Source organism: Coffea arabica, chromosome 2e (assembly GCF_036785885.1).
Source record: "Coffea arabica cultivar ET-39 chromosome 2e, Coffea Arabica ET-39 HiFi, whole genome shotgun sequence".
Lineage (NCBI taxonomy): Eukaryota > Viridiplantae > Streptophyta > Magnoliopsida > Gentianales > Rubiaceae > Coffea > Coffea arabica.
The window spans coordinates 14887801-14903063 of record NC_092313.1 but is presented as its reverse complement, the minus strand read 5'-3'; the positions used below and the strand labels follow the sequence as shown (position 1 = coordinate 14903063).

Sequence of the window (15263 nt, the reverse complement as noted above, 5' to 3'; positions counted from 1 at the left end):
TTTTCTTTTTCTTTTTCTTTTTTTTTCGATTTTTTTGTGTTATTTAACTTTTTTGGTATTTTTGTGCTATTTATTAACTTGTTAATAGGCCGAGTAAACCATATACCCATACCACCAACAAATCGCTTACTTGGATCTTTTTATTAATTCAGTTGCTTAAATTAAAATTAATACTTCTATTTTTTTTAGATAAAATCAGTTTCTGATTATATGTACGTTCATTCACAAAACCTGTTTATTTCTAGGATATAGGAAGAAATATGGTGAAGCAATAATCAAGTGAAAAATAATAACATGAATAGTTGCAATGAAAATTATATATTAAGTAAATAAGATTTCTTTAAAGTGTGAAACTAATAAGACAAGGGAGAAAGTAGAATCATACTAAAAATGCAATAAGAGAGAAAAGAACAAAAAAAAAAGAGGTTGTGATACTCAAAATTGAAGGGCATATAAGACTTTTTATGTTTGTATTATTAAATGGAAAAAACGTGTAATTCTAATTGCCTATTAGTTGTGGGGGCCTGGGGGCAAGCTACCATAGTTACAGCACTTTCTATAAAATTCAGCCTACGTTTTTAGGGGATCAATGACGTAATTCTGACCATGTTTTTAGCACAACATTGTAGCCTAATGAAACTTTAAATAAAAAAATTGCTGGAATTTTATTCTTTGTGATATTTAACTTTTGAAATGAAATAGAAAAGATCAGTGTATACTATAAAATTAAATTTTAAAAATACCCTTATTCTTAAGGAATCAGGATTCTATTGTAACAATTTTTAATAGAATTAAGAAACTAAAGGATAAATTGTGCTGTTTTGTTTGTACACCTGGGACATTCTTGGATTGGACGATATGTAGAAAATCGGTTCTTTGCCTGCCACCAATACAAAAAAGTGCCTCACGTCTTTGAATCATGAGTTAGACGCCCAAAATTCAAAAGCTATATAGATTTACAATTAAAGGCAACTTAATCACTCCGGTCTACGTCCGCTAAACAGCATATTAGATGGGCTAATTCGACACCACGACTCTTGCTTTATTTTATGTCAACAAAATCGATGTGCTATCCTATCACGAATAAATGTCATTTTTTCTTTTTCTCTCACATCTTTTTATGCCCTATCATCCCGCAATCGTAAATTATGAAATTGGACGCAGCAATAAAAAAGATTCTAAGAGTCTTCTCTAACTATTAGAAATTAACTTAAGTATTAAAAAAAAAGAAACAAATAATGTAATTATGAAAAAAATAATAATAAATTTGGACTAATTCCACTTTACAATCTTATTCATGACATACTCGATCCCTCGTCTTGGCCTTTCATTATCATTAAGACTGGTCTAAAATATAGTCATTGGCTAACTAGAAAAGATGATTGAAGGTAAAATGTCTCATAGGCCATTTGATCAATCATATTCTGTATTTTTCCCCCTCGATATTTTAAGCAAGATATTTTTTTTGGTGCATCACATCAAATATCTAGTGGGCAGACTGCAGAGGGTTAGGTGATGTAAAAGTAGTGATGGACACCGGTGACTTTAAAAAAGGCTATTTTATCACTTGAATTAATCATTGTTTTTTTGTGAACATTTAATTCGTCAAGAAGATATACTCCCTCCGTCCCACTTTGATAGTCCTGTTTCTTTTTTCATACAGTTTAAGAAAATATAGTTAACTTTATTGGAAAAGTAAATTTAGATTACTATTTTCCTAAAATACCCTCACATTAAATATGATACAACTTTATGGGAACTTGAATTGATGGTAAAAAAAGAATTAGCTCTCATTAAATGGGGTAGGTTTATAGTAACAACTACTTACATTGAATAAGGGTATTTTAGAAAAATTAAAATACAACTACATTCTTCAATTGGAAAGTGGACTACAATTTGGGACAGATGAAAAAGGAATATAGAACTATTAAAGTGGGACGGAGGGAGTACAAAGCATCTAATTGTTGGATATTAATCTTTCAGTAAAAATTGACAGGAACTGTACTAGTTTACTATTTGTTGCAAACATATCCAATAAACATGTCAAGAGGGAAAAAAAAAATCTTACGATATTGTTTCGCTATAAGCAGTGAAATTAAGGAAAGAAAGCCTTCTCGACAATAAGACATCCAATGCGACCAACTAATTAGGCCGGCTAAGCCCTAATTAGGCTTCCACAAAGTCAAGAAGTTGGTGCACTTGCTGTTCAGCAAAAAGAAAAAACGTGTTTAAATTTAAGAAGCTAAGATTAAAATGACTTGCTCAATTCACTTTCTGGTTGTTGCACGACTCGTGACCAATTTTGGGCCAAACCACAATCTTCCCCGAAGAACTTAGGTTCCAAGTATGGGGACAGAATTGCATAGACCTAGGTTTGAAGCCCTTTCAACCAAACAAAAGCAATGAAATAACGGAGCTAGTGATAAGAGTAGAAAGTTCAACAAAAATGAAGTCCAATGACTGATTCCACCTTATTGAAGCAGAACATTAGTTAGGTTACTATGACGTTTTTAGTTCAGCTTTCTAGTCTTTCTTTTTTCCTTTCCTCCTCGTAGAGTTTCCCTTGAAAAAAAATGTGAAACGATTGAAGTGAATATTGAGACCGAGTCTAGTACAAAATTTCAAGAACATATTTGTGTGACAGCGATGCAGTAGAATGAAGGTTTTTTTTTCCCCATGTGTTGGATTGTTTTCCTGGCTGAAGTAGAAAAGTCCTAGAAGTAGGACTAGTCGCATTATTGGCGTCTAATTCCAAAATTCAAGTGGGATTTTGACGTATCATCACCCGACTCATACAAGATTGGTTGCAACATTTGTTTCGATCATCAAGTCAATTGGTATTTCCACAATTCTTTGTCCGTCACTTATTTCTTTAGTTAATTCTTATACACACATTCTTTCCATTTAATTAATTATTTTCTACATTTCCATTAAAGTTTCCACGCGCAAAGGAGCATCCGGTATTCCCACCTTTTATTGCGACCTTCCGTTGGCATATTAGCAACCCGCTTACCAACTGTCCCAAACTTATGAATTTGGTGAATTTTTTTGGTTCTTTTATATCCGATTCAACCATTTTTTCCAGAAAAGTCTCATCTAAATCTCTCTGCTATTCATATTTTCTGAAGCATATATTGTTGAATTTTCTACATTTGGTCTATAGCATTACACAAGTAAATGGGAATTCTATTGCAGGATATTCAACATTCGGTCTTCCACTTCGCTAGCAATCAGGAGAAATATTTTCTATCCATATTAAAAGGCTGGAAGCAAGAGAAACTTGCTAAAATTAGTCCAACATAGTACTGGTTTATAACATTATTGTTTCCATTATATTTTACAAACCCCTTTTCGGCTTTTCTTTGCCGCATTACTTGTTCTCAACCACCCCAGAAGACTTGCCAAAAGCGTCAAAACACACATTCGGCTTTTGCGATGCCTGCATTGAGAAAGATTCATTTGGCTTCCTAGATTTACTGCCAACCAAAAGATGGAGAAAGATCTCTTCCAAAATAGTGAAAATACTGAAGTTTTGATTCAAAGCACATTCAATCAAGTACTTACACTACATAGATCCATAGTGATGATGAATCAATTCATTAAAAGTAGATTCATATAAAGGCTTTCGCTATTCTGGACAGAGGATAAGCACACTAAAAATTAGAGGTGGGATCCATTATAAAATTTTGATCTTATCCCTACATTCTGAATTACGTTTACTTGAGCATTATAAATTTAAACTTTTTTCATGGATCCCCAACTATTATTTAAGGTACAGAAAGCAAAAAAAAAATGCTTATATAAATATTTGGAACAAAATAGAATAAAGTAGTGACATGTCATGGAATCTAGTCATCAAAGAGGAAAGTGGTAAATTGCTCTTGATCCTTCTTTGAAAAATAATGTATAAAAAGGGAAGAAAAAATTAGTAGCATGTCCGCACGAAGAAGGAAAGACAAAAAAGAGAAGAAAAAGGCAAAGGAATTGCAAGTTCGCTTATGCACTCAATAAAACATAGAAGGGATAAAAGACTTTCTTTTTATGTTCTTGGATAGCAAAGCAACTAGCATTTTTTTTTTAAAGAAGTAAAAGAAAAAAAGTCACCAATTTTGCTACTATATGTGGGTTTAAAGGTACTTTGAATGTATACCTCACAATTGGGTGGGTTGGACGAGTTGATATTGATTTTTCACCTAAATGGGTTATATTTACCCCACCTAACTTTAGGTTGGGTTGATTTTGAATTGGGTTATATTGGATCATCTTAAACCCATAATGCATATTAATTAATATATTTTGATACATAAACTTTCTCACATATATTTTAACATACAAAAAGATTTTTTTTTTCACACACATAACCACATTTTCACATGTATAAATATATTTTCACATACTAACATACTTTCACGCACACAAACACATACTCACTTCTTAAATTCCTTGGAAATACATCATAAATATAATAATATTTTATATTATTTGTATTGTAAATTTTAGATTATAAATTGTACATTTAAATAGATTAGCTAAAAAAATTTGCTGACTTGACACTTTTTAATACTACTAATTGATTGAAACTTATTTTTATCACAACTTATTTAATACTTTTACTATTTATATCTGCTTTATTGTAAGTTGTAATATTCGATGTACTTAAATTATTGAATGCTATATTATATTATGCTTGAAAATGTAATTAAGAGGAAATTTCACATCAGCTTCAGCACATGAGCTCACATTGGAAGAAGAAGATTTGGATCCAAGAAAGAATGGGTGGGAGAGGATCCGGAAACAGAAAGGCCCCGAGAGGTGGCAATTCCTAATGTGATTGATTCGACATGGCAAATTACTTGCACAAAAGAGAGAAAAAAAGAAGACATTTGACACCGAAAGATAAATGTCCAATGTGCATAGAGAATGCTGAAACCACACTCCATGCACTCAGGGACTATACCAAGATTAAATCAATTTGGAGGAGTTTGGTGTTCCCACATTTTTGGGAGGATTTCTTCAACAAAAGTACAATTGATTGGTTAGACCGGAACCAGAAGCAAGATGGTATAGGAGCTGGGGAGAGAGTGACGTGGCAGTTGATTTTCCAACTAATTGTATATCATGCTTGGAAAGCTAGAAACAAATTTGCTATTGAAGGAGAGGAATACTTCCTCAAGATTTCTCTAACAGCTTTGAGGCAAATGGCAGAACAAGCAAAAAAGATACTCATCAATGGGAGAGGCAGATCACCAAAATAGGAGTGTTTTATAAGATGGATTCCGATAATTGAAGGAGTTATTAAAGTAAATGTAGATGGCGCCTCAGAAAAAAAAACCCTGAAAGAGTAGGAGTAGGAGGGCTCATTAGGGATGAGAAAGGGATATGGTTGGAAGGTTTTGCAGAGAGTATAGGGTTGGCAAGCAACATAGTAGTAGAGCTTTGGGGAATTCTTAAAGGAATGCAACAGGCATGGGGGAAGGATACAAGGATGTAATCATAGAGTCAAATTCGAAAATGGGATTGGAGCTGATAGCAGAAGCAACGGCCACATCGCCTTATCATAACTTGGTCAAGCAGATAAGACGTGAAGAATAGAGAATGATCATGCAAACTGCAATACACCTGGAGGGAAGGGAATAGATGTGCAGATTGGCTAGCAAAGGAAGCAATCCAGTTATAGCTACCAAATAGACTGATAGAAGAACCACTGACAGGACTCAGGGAACTATTAGGAGCTGACGTAATTGGGTAACAGTCCCGCGCTTAGTATTGTGTTAAGAGGCCTTTGCCTCTCCTTTGTATCCAAAAAAATGTAAGTAAGACATAATTTGTTGTATTATAATATTGATGAGGAATTATTAACAATGAAATAAAACAAGTTAGAGAAAAATAAAAGAATGCAATTAGAACAAATTTAAAACTCTATTCTTCGTACACGAAATATTAACAAACAGAATCAAGTAGTAACTTGAGAACAACAACAAAAAATAAAAAATAAAAAGGGAGGAAAACAGCATACTTTTAAAAGGCATAATAAATCATTATAGAAGTTGAACAAGTTTAATTACTGCTATAAAAGTAAAATAAGCATGAGTTTTTATTTCAAATTTCTTTTTCTTTTAAATAAAAATTAAAAAAAACTGATTGAAAACATATATATATGAGAATTGTGAATACAAATTGGTCAATAAATTGTTAACACATGTCGAAATGCAAGTGGTTGGACATATGTGTATTGAATTTTAGAATTATTATTTAGAATTATTTTTAAATATGTTAGATATTGAGTGTCCAAATAAAAAATCCAATCTATCCAATAAATAAGTTGGGTTGTTCTTATCCAACCCAACAAAATCCATTACCCAACTGATCCAATCCATCCATAAAAATTAATAGGCGGACTGGATGAATTGTTGGATTTTGAGTTTATTTGTCAGCTCTATTTGAACATTAATTTATGCGTGGAGGCACCCCATCTCCGAAGAGCACTGGTTCTCGAAAGAGTTGATATCTCCGTTTGCTAAATCCTTTCTTATCTCGTCTCTCTTCTCTAAAATATTTCATTTCTGCTTTTCCCCCATTGGTTCTACGGTGAACTTGAAAATAAAGAAGATGGCCTTTCCGATGCATGGACTTATGTAGTCTGGACTTGGATTGTGATTATTAACAAATAAATTTTTTTAAAAATTTTTGTAAATATATTTTTCAATTATTTTTTTATTATATATATATTAAATAACAATCCAAAATAACTATGACAGTTTTGTCCAGAGTTCAGACTTCTACAGGGGCAAGCCAAAGGCATTCTTTGAAATGGTTGGTTAGTAACAATGTAACATGGACGGTTTATCTTATGATTTGTCATCGGCCAATGATAGATGGCCACTATTAGTCATATTTTGAGATATTTCAATTTTTATTCGATGGGTCTTTTTCATTAAGTCTCATTAGTGATTACAAACATTTTTTTTGGGTACCATTTGAAAAAAAAAAAAGGTGGTTCCATGTATCATGTATTATGGGGGAGACGTACATATTCATCGCATTTCATGTCCTAGAATGCTTGATTCAGATAGACATATTATTTGAATTTGGATTGAATAGATGATAAGTTAAAAGCAAAGAACCTCTGTGAATGTGAATGCAGAGAGGCGAGCTCGATGATTGCGCCATTGTGGCGAGCTACTAGCCTTCTAAAACAAAAAAAAAAAAAAAAATTCCTTTAAGGCATGGACATACCCCAAGTTCAGGTTATATGTTTTTTCTTCTCAACTTAGGTTGTTCCCTTCATCTTTACTGTCCTCAATTTGGATTAGCTTTTTGAAAAACTTGCCTTTGATTACTATTTTTAAGAGTTTTCGTAAAAAACAAATATATATATATATATATATATATATATATAACAATTTAATATATGTAAAATAAAAAATAATTAAAAAAACATTTACTGGCTGCACCGTTTTCATAACGCTCCGTTCATCCAACCGGAGATGTGGAGAAGAAGGCCACCTTCACTGCCTTCTTCCTTCTGCCTCTACGTTGTACTAATAAAGAAGGGTGGTTTGCTTGAGATAATAATTGGCTTTAAGGGGTAAACCGTTGATAGGGAGCAAAGTATAGCTTTGCGCTGAGTACAGGGAGTTAAGTGAAAGATAAATAATTGCGCTTCCGTAGAACCGTACGTGCGCAAGTGATAAGGAGGAACTTGCTGGCAACCGTAAACGTATACACTAAGAATTCTGGAGTACAACTTACAAAACAAAACGTACAAGCAGAAATTCCCACTTTTCCAAGAAAAAAAAAAATCCCCCTTCCTTTCCTTTTTTATTTTTTCTGGACATTTCATCTTCTCCTTCTCCATTCCTGTGCCAAACCCTAATAATTCCACTGGGGGAAAAAGAAAAGAAAAGAAAAGAAAAATCTCAAAATTGGTATATTCGCCGAGATAAATACGTAGGTTGATAGATACATTTCTTTTCTTGTACGAATGCCTATTGCAATGGAGGAGGGGAAATCCTGCAATGAAAACGGCTACGTAGAAAAAGGAAAAGAAGAAGAATTTCTTGATGCTTGTGATGAATTCCCATTCTACGATTGCGTAGAATCTCTTCCCGGACGGATTGAGTCCGATGCTGACGTGTCATCATCATCATCTGTTTCAGGTGTTACTCTTGACACCAAGCCCTCGCCGGAGAAACCGTCTCCGGTGAGTCTCCGTCGCAGGAGATTCACTTCCCGGAAGGACTCGGTAAGTTTTGAGAAGAATAATGTTACTTCTGGAGATGCTATGCTTAGATTTTCTGAGAAGTTGAAGGAGAATGGGGAGAAAGATGGAATTTTTTCTCTCAATTCGGAGAAAATAGATGAAATTAGGCATAGTTTGAGATCGGCAAAAGTTGAAAATGGTGAAAGTGAGGGTTTTGATGGGGAAAGTAAGGCTAATTCGATGATTTCATACACGAATAATGAAAGAGATGATGAGTATTTTGAAGAAAATTCGGGGTTAAGCAGAACACACGGAGGGGATTCGAGTTTTTTGATGGTTCTAGTTCGTTTAGTAATAAAAGCAATTGGGTTTCAATTCAGTTTGTTGTTTAGTTTCTTTACTTTTCCAGTATGGGCTATTTATACCTCATACATGTTCGTAATGGATCCTTTTGGTTATATGAAGCGAGGGAGACAGTATTTGATTCGAAAAGCACTGAGAATTTTGGGTAATTTCTTTGGGAATGTTTCATCATTTGTCAATGAATGGTTTAGACAGCATAAATCGTTGTTGGAGTTGGGTTTGAAGTTTGTATGGGGACTGTTGTGGTCGGTTTATGTATGTGTTGTTTTGGTCGTATTGTTGGTATCCGCGTTTGTTGTGGGAGGTATATTGATGAATGCTGCGGTGGAGGAACCAGTTAGAATAAAGGAAATTTTGAATTTTGATTATACACAGAAGAGTCCAATAGCATATGTGCCGATAATAGGGTGTCCTGGTCCAGATTGTGGGATACAGTCTAGTGAAAACTTCGATGTTTTGAAGTTTGACGGAATGCGTGTTATACCTCTTGATCATAAGTTGCAGGTTACTGTTTCACTGACATTACCCGAGTCTGACTACAATCGGAATCTTGGGATCTTTCAGGTATGTAGATTAGATATTATGAAGCTTCATTATTGGGAATCCCTTTCTTGCTGAAGTTCAGAGTGGTAATGTTTTCTTGAGTTAAGATAATTGCTGCTTCAAAGAATCTGTCACAGCATAAATAGATCAATGTCATTCTCATATCTGGTTCAGAATGCGTTTTTATTGGTTCTTATTTAGGAAGAACCTGTTCCAGCTGACTTGCTTCAATTGGTCTGGTTTTATGTCATTTTTATTTCACTTGTCCATTCGCCAGATACACCGTCTGGGTTACATTAACTTGTGTGGATTCTTCCCATTATGGATGTGAACTGAAAGCACTCTTCTGATGTTTGAGTAACATTTTCAAAGACCACCGCATTACAGACTTAGTGTCCTTATTCTATCTCCACTGTCAGTGAAGTTAACTTTTATGCATACGATGGTGTTATAACTCCTTTATTTTTCTTTCATCTGAATCTTCTTCTCGTCCATTTCTGGTTCCACGGAGTGTGCTTCTGGCTTACCAGATAACTGATACCAAGTCAAGAACATGCGGCTCATTGAGATTTTTTTTTTTGGGATTTCTTTTTGCAAGAAGTATGGAGGATATTTAACCCTGAAAGCTTGTTTTTTTTGAGTGTGATGTTGTTTTTATGTGATTGCTTACTTGGGATCCAGTGATTGAGTTATTTCTCTTTCTCTGAAGGTCAGAGTGGATTTTCTTGATCCTGATGGTAAAGCTGTTGCAAGCTCTAGGCACCCCTGCATGCTGCCGTTTAAAAGCAGGCCTATTCGCCTCTTATTAACTTTTCTCAAAGTTGCTCCGCTCCTTACTGGCTATACATCTGAGTCCCAAGATTTGATCATAAAGTTTAAAGGTTTTACTGAAGGTGGTAGACCAACTTCATGCTTAAGGGTGACTATTGTACAACGGGCTCAATTTGCGCATGGTGCAGGCGTTCCTGAAATATATGCTGCATCTCTAACACTGGAATCAGAACAACCTCTACTGAAAAGAATTGTATGGTACTGGAGAAGAACATTGTTTATCTGGGTTAGCATGACAGTATTTACAGTTGAGTTGCTCTTTACTCTTCTCTGCTGCAACTCTATAATCATCCCAAGAGTAAATCTGGGTCGTACTAGAAATGATCCACTACAAAACAGTGATTCAATTCAAAGTTAGCTGGGTGCATGATTTTGGCTAATTTGGCGATGTTGTTAAAGATAGAATTTTTTTTTAAGTGTTGTGATTGACAGGTTCGAATCTGTTTGTATATGGTAACGGGCAAGTAAAAGGTAGCTTTAATAAATTACAACCACTTCCCTTCTCAAAACTTGTTCTGGACAGTTTATAGGACTAACCTTTAAATCTGAGATAAATATTTTATAGTGTTGAAAGTAACAATGCAAATGCTAGAATTATTATGCATCTTGCAGTCACTGCTATGAAAACGCAATGTCAGTGTTGCCTTGATCTAAATCTTCATGGCCTGGCATTTTTATTTTCTTCTGCCTGAAGTTATGTAAGTAGTGACTAGTTGCCACTTGTGTTGCAACAGATGCAGAATCCTGGAAAGAGTGTGAAGAGGAAAAAATGAGGGAAAAAGGAAAAATTGTCTGAACATAATTTGCATTTTTGTTCAGGGGCGTCAATTGCTTTAAAACGGTACCAGGTTTGTTTGGATAGGGTATTATTTGAAATATTATTTGGAATAATTACTGTAGCACTTTTTGTGATGTGATGTATGTGAGATAAAAAGGTAGTTGGGAATATAAAAAGGTGGGTTGGAAAATGTATTTATGATGCAAGCGAAATATTATTTGGGATAAGTTTACTATCCAAACAAACCAACACCAGTGAATACCACTTCTTTATCCTGGTTGATCTCTTCAACTTTGTCCTTGTTCTTACTGGATGATGAAACAGAGAAAGTTAAATGGGCTGAAACGTGAATGAAATTGCATTATGTTGGTTTAGATTATGGATTTTCTTCTGTTAGCTTCTTGTTATGATACTGATTTGGGCTATGGAATACTCAAGTTAAGAGGGGAGTCTACTTATGGCTATCCGTGTAGTTGTGTCCATGGAATTTGCGCGTTGGTGACTTTGGAGCCAGCTGTAATTTCTTAGACGATCTTCTGTCTGTTCTTTCCTGTCTTTGGCTGACGGTGGCATCTATTGTGTATAACTCGAGTGTTCACTGGTCATTGTTTGGCATTTAGAAGAAACTTTTACTCCATCCATCTTTGTCGTGCGCTTTCCATTTGGATTGTCAAAAGTGTTTTGTCACTTCCAAAAGTGTCAATTATGAATCAATCTTACCACACAACTTTCTAACTTTCATACACAACTTGCTGCCTTTTACCCTTCAGTTTGTAAGGTTATGTACGCGTTCTTTGTGGACCCATCAGCCTTATTAAGAAAACAAAAGTGCATGAACTAATTGTCTAATTCACGGTCGCGAGATAGCATGCGCGCCTCCACATATCTCTCCTGTTCAATTTTTATTTTTGTGTATTGGGAAAACATCAACCTCATAGACCCCAGATGTCCTTGAGCAAGCAAATTCTTTCATTTTTTTGGTACCACCATCATTATGGGCAAACTTGATGAAACACAAAATCCACCAACTCACGATTCTTTCACAATACGTAATGAGTTAGACTCTAAAGTGCAGTTAAATAAATTGGGACGGAGGGAGTAAATAAGAGGTTGGAAGAAGACGTGAAGCATCGATGTCGAACAGCATATGAATGCGTGGTTAGATGATTGTCTTGAACAACTTGCAGCACAAATTGCTTGTCACTAATTATATATATATATATATATAATCTAGGGGACTTTAGTTGCACCTTTTTGCCCATGTCCTTGTTTTGTTATCCTAAACAAAGGCACCATGAAGTCCAATATTCTCTGTTTTCAATTCTATAATTGCAGTTTCACCTTTGTGCTTGTATTTCTGGTATACAGAGCAGCGTCTTGTTTAAGCAACAACAAAAAGGCTGCATTCGATTAGCAAAGTCGGTTACTTTGATTTTCTTGTTTCAGCTGAACTTCTTAGTGGGTGATACTACTTTTGTGTTCCTTTGAAATTAAGAATGGAAACAATTAAAAGTAAAGCTTAAAAGGCAAGTCAGTTTGAATACGGAATAATTCAACTCTGAAGTCTTTGGTGGTCTGCATGCCAAACAAAAAGGGTACGAAAGTCCATCAGAAGTCCTTTATTTTCACCATTGCAGACACAAAAAAAAAATAGAATGAAATACAATTAGAGGTTGCTGATCCTTCTTGCTCGCATTCTGAGCGATGAATCAAAAAAAAAAGTGAAATACAGTTAGAGGCTGCTGATCATTCTTGCTCGCATTCTGAATGATGAATTCCTATTGACAGTTTCAGTACTGGGCGGCTTGTCTTTTAACCTGACAATGTTGTAAACCCAGCAACCAGCTAAGGCTCCAGCTATAGGACCAACAATGTACACCCATATTCCAGTATAGCAATTTGATACGATTGCTGGCCCCAAACTCCTTGCTGGATTCATTGATGCCCCTGAAATTGGCCTGTCATTTAAAAGTAATTTATCAATGACACAAGTATGAAACATAAAAAAAAAAAAAAAAAATTGTCTGCTAAGTTCTTCTCATTAGGCACAAGGAGGCAACGTTTTAATCATCCAACAGCACCTCCACTTATTAATTCAACTCAATGAAACCATCAACATATATATTATCCTGCTTCGTTGGGTGATTCGGGTGTTCTTTATATATTTTATTAGGTGGGTGATTCGGGTGTTGATCGATCTTAGATGCTAATCAGCTATTGAAGGGACCGTTTAGTACCCGGCGAGCAAAGAATTAACTGTGACGGTGGCTCCAACAGCTATTCCAGCGAGTTCTGGTGTCTGCATATGATGAAAAATCAAGAATCAACAAATAAGCTATAGAACAGCTCTTGAAAAAAAGAGAGAATGATGCGTCAAAAAGTCATACTTTTTCAAGGGTAAAAAGGTGATATCTTGCATCAAGCAAAATAAGGTTGACTTGATTGATCTAGAGCATGAACTAAAAGGGTTGGAGTTTGGTGTAACAGTTAAGAGTAACTGCACTGAACAGTTGACACTCTGGATCAAAAAAAGTAAACTTGGCTCGATCTAGAACGTTAATTAAATGGTTGGGATTTGGTTCAATAGATAGAGCAACTGTACTAAATAATTGACGCCTGGAATCGAGGAAATTAAGGTTGTCTCGATAGCAGGCATCCATTATTCACACCCCAGATCGAGCCAATCTCATCTCACTCGATTCTGAGCATCAACGGTTAACCTAAACACCTTTTTCCAACGTTCATTTTTCACGTAACTATTCTTATTCTAGTTTTATGGCTTTTATGGCGACTAGTTTACAAGTAAGAAATCATCGTTTGATGAAACTATATGCAGAGAAAAGAGATGAGATCTTGCACTGACCGCTCGTTCGTCAGTGGAAACACCGGACACAGCGAACATGAGATAGAATGTTATCACAAACTCCAAAAGTAAAGATTGGACGTTAGACCCCGCCGGAAGAGTGCCTACAGATTGATAATGTTCTTCGCCAAAAGCAAGCCAGACGGTTCCACTTGCTAGAGTTGATGCGAAGAGTTGAGCACAAATATAAGCAGGTACCTGCAATGGTGAAGAGTGGATTCAGTGGCAGGAATAAGAGATTTAAAGGCAAGAGGTGCAAGAAAACACATTTGGGCGGCAAAATTTTTTTTTTTTTCTAAATTCATAATTTTCATGAAGTTTTGGATTGTCAAGTTCAAATGTTGTTGGCTGTTTATGTTCAATATGCAAAACACTATTCTAACGTGTTGATCTTAGATTTACAAATCTCAGTAGTTTCCAGCTAAACATGGATCTTAACATCTGAGAATTTCATATTTTCTACTCATTTAGGTTATACAGAGTATATTATATTGGGAATATAGAACAATAGAACCTATAAAAGATAATAGAATTAGGATTAATTTTTTATGCACTAGAAATATATATATACTAGCAGGATTGGATGCATGTTGTCATGCATTCAAACCATTTATATATATACTATCAGTACAAAGAAAGATTAATCTAGTCTACAGAATTATCCGACTCTACGTTGTTATATATGTGCTTGAAATGTTTTTAACTAGAAGAACAATCTAAACAGAAATAAACTTTTGCAGTAAACATGTACAAATTTCATTTGAAACTCTAGACTTAGATTCGGCGCTCAAAAAAGAGACTTAGATTCGGCATGATAATTAATTTAACTCTGAAATTTTTTTGCATAAATGCATGCTTGATGCTTACCTAAAATAAATAAATAAACGCATGCTTGACATTAATTATTTTACCCGTTTCCATGCAAACTTCTTGCATGTGGCAAAAGCAATGGTGACAGCAGGATTAAAATGAGCTCCAGAGATATGTCCAACTGCGTAAACCATCACCATTACATCCAATCCCCACAGGATTGCTACTCCTGGGAAGGTGAGAATATTGTCCATGCCCAAATTCACCACAATTGAAGTAAATCCGGTGAACATCAGCAAGTAAGTACCTATTAGCTCAGCCATTAACTGCAATATTCGATTTAGGCATGTTTCATCAGTAAACAAGATTGAGATAGTAAATGCAATAGTCTAATTGAATATCCCCTTGGATTGAATTAATGTTGGTTGAAGAACTCAAGAATCTGTAAAGGATTACCTGTTGCAGAAATTCAGTAGGTACCATACTGCCAGAAGAGTTGTTAGATTTGTTGGAAGCTAAATACTCATCTTTTACCTCCACAACAATATCATGGTCTTGATTATTAGTCTCTAATGTGTCTGCCATTACGGACTTCTCTATACAAAATTGGAATGTCTCACTCTAACTATGTGAATTTTTGACGTACATAAATGTTAGAAGTGGAAGTCTGCTATTTATATGGTCTTTTCAAGTATATTCTCTCGTGTACTCGGGTACAGTAAGATGCAAAGTCATACTTCCTTCACAAAAATTTATAAAGTTCCATCGTCATCATCTACTCATCTTTACCATTAAAATGCCACATTTCTGCGTCCTTCAAATGGGAAACGAATGTTCCCAGAAACACACAGGCAATGATTTTCACACTCTGC

At 35.0% G+C, this 15263-nt stretch overlaps 2 protein-coding genes across 2 annotated transcripts; one reads left to right on the top strand and one right to left on the bottom strand.

Annotated features, from left to right (window-relative positions):
* The first annotated feature begins 7602 nt into the window (after positions 1-7602).
* On the top strand, positions 7603-10449 carry LOC113731111 (seipin-2-like). Its single transcript, XM_027256187.2, has 2 exons — positions 7603-9130; positions 9819-10449. The coding sequence occupies exons 1-2, from the start codon at positions 7985-7987 to the stop codon at positions 10296-10298; spliced, it is 1626 nt and encodes a 541-aa protein (XP_027111988.1). The 5' UTR covers positions 7603-7984; the 3' UTR covers positions 10299-10449.
* A 1865-nt stretch (positions 10450-12314) lies between these two features.
* Positions 12315-15057, bottom strand: LOC113729583 (aquaporin NIP1-1). Its single transcript, XM_027253859.2, has 5 exons — positions 14848-15057; positions 14493-14717; positions 13582-13779; positions 12956-13017; positions 12315-12676 (listed from the first exon to the last, which is right to left on the bottom strand). Exons 1-5 carry the CDS (start codon positions 14974-14976, stop codon positions 12451-12453), a joined length of 840 nt encoding a protein of 279 aa, XP_027109660.1. The 5' UTR covers positions 14977-15057; the 3' UTR covers positions 12315-12450.
* Between the last annotated feature and the right edge of the window lie 206 nt (positions 15058-15263).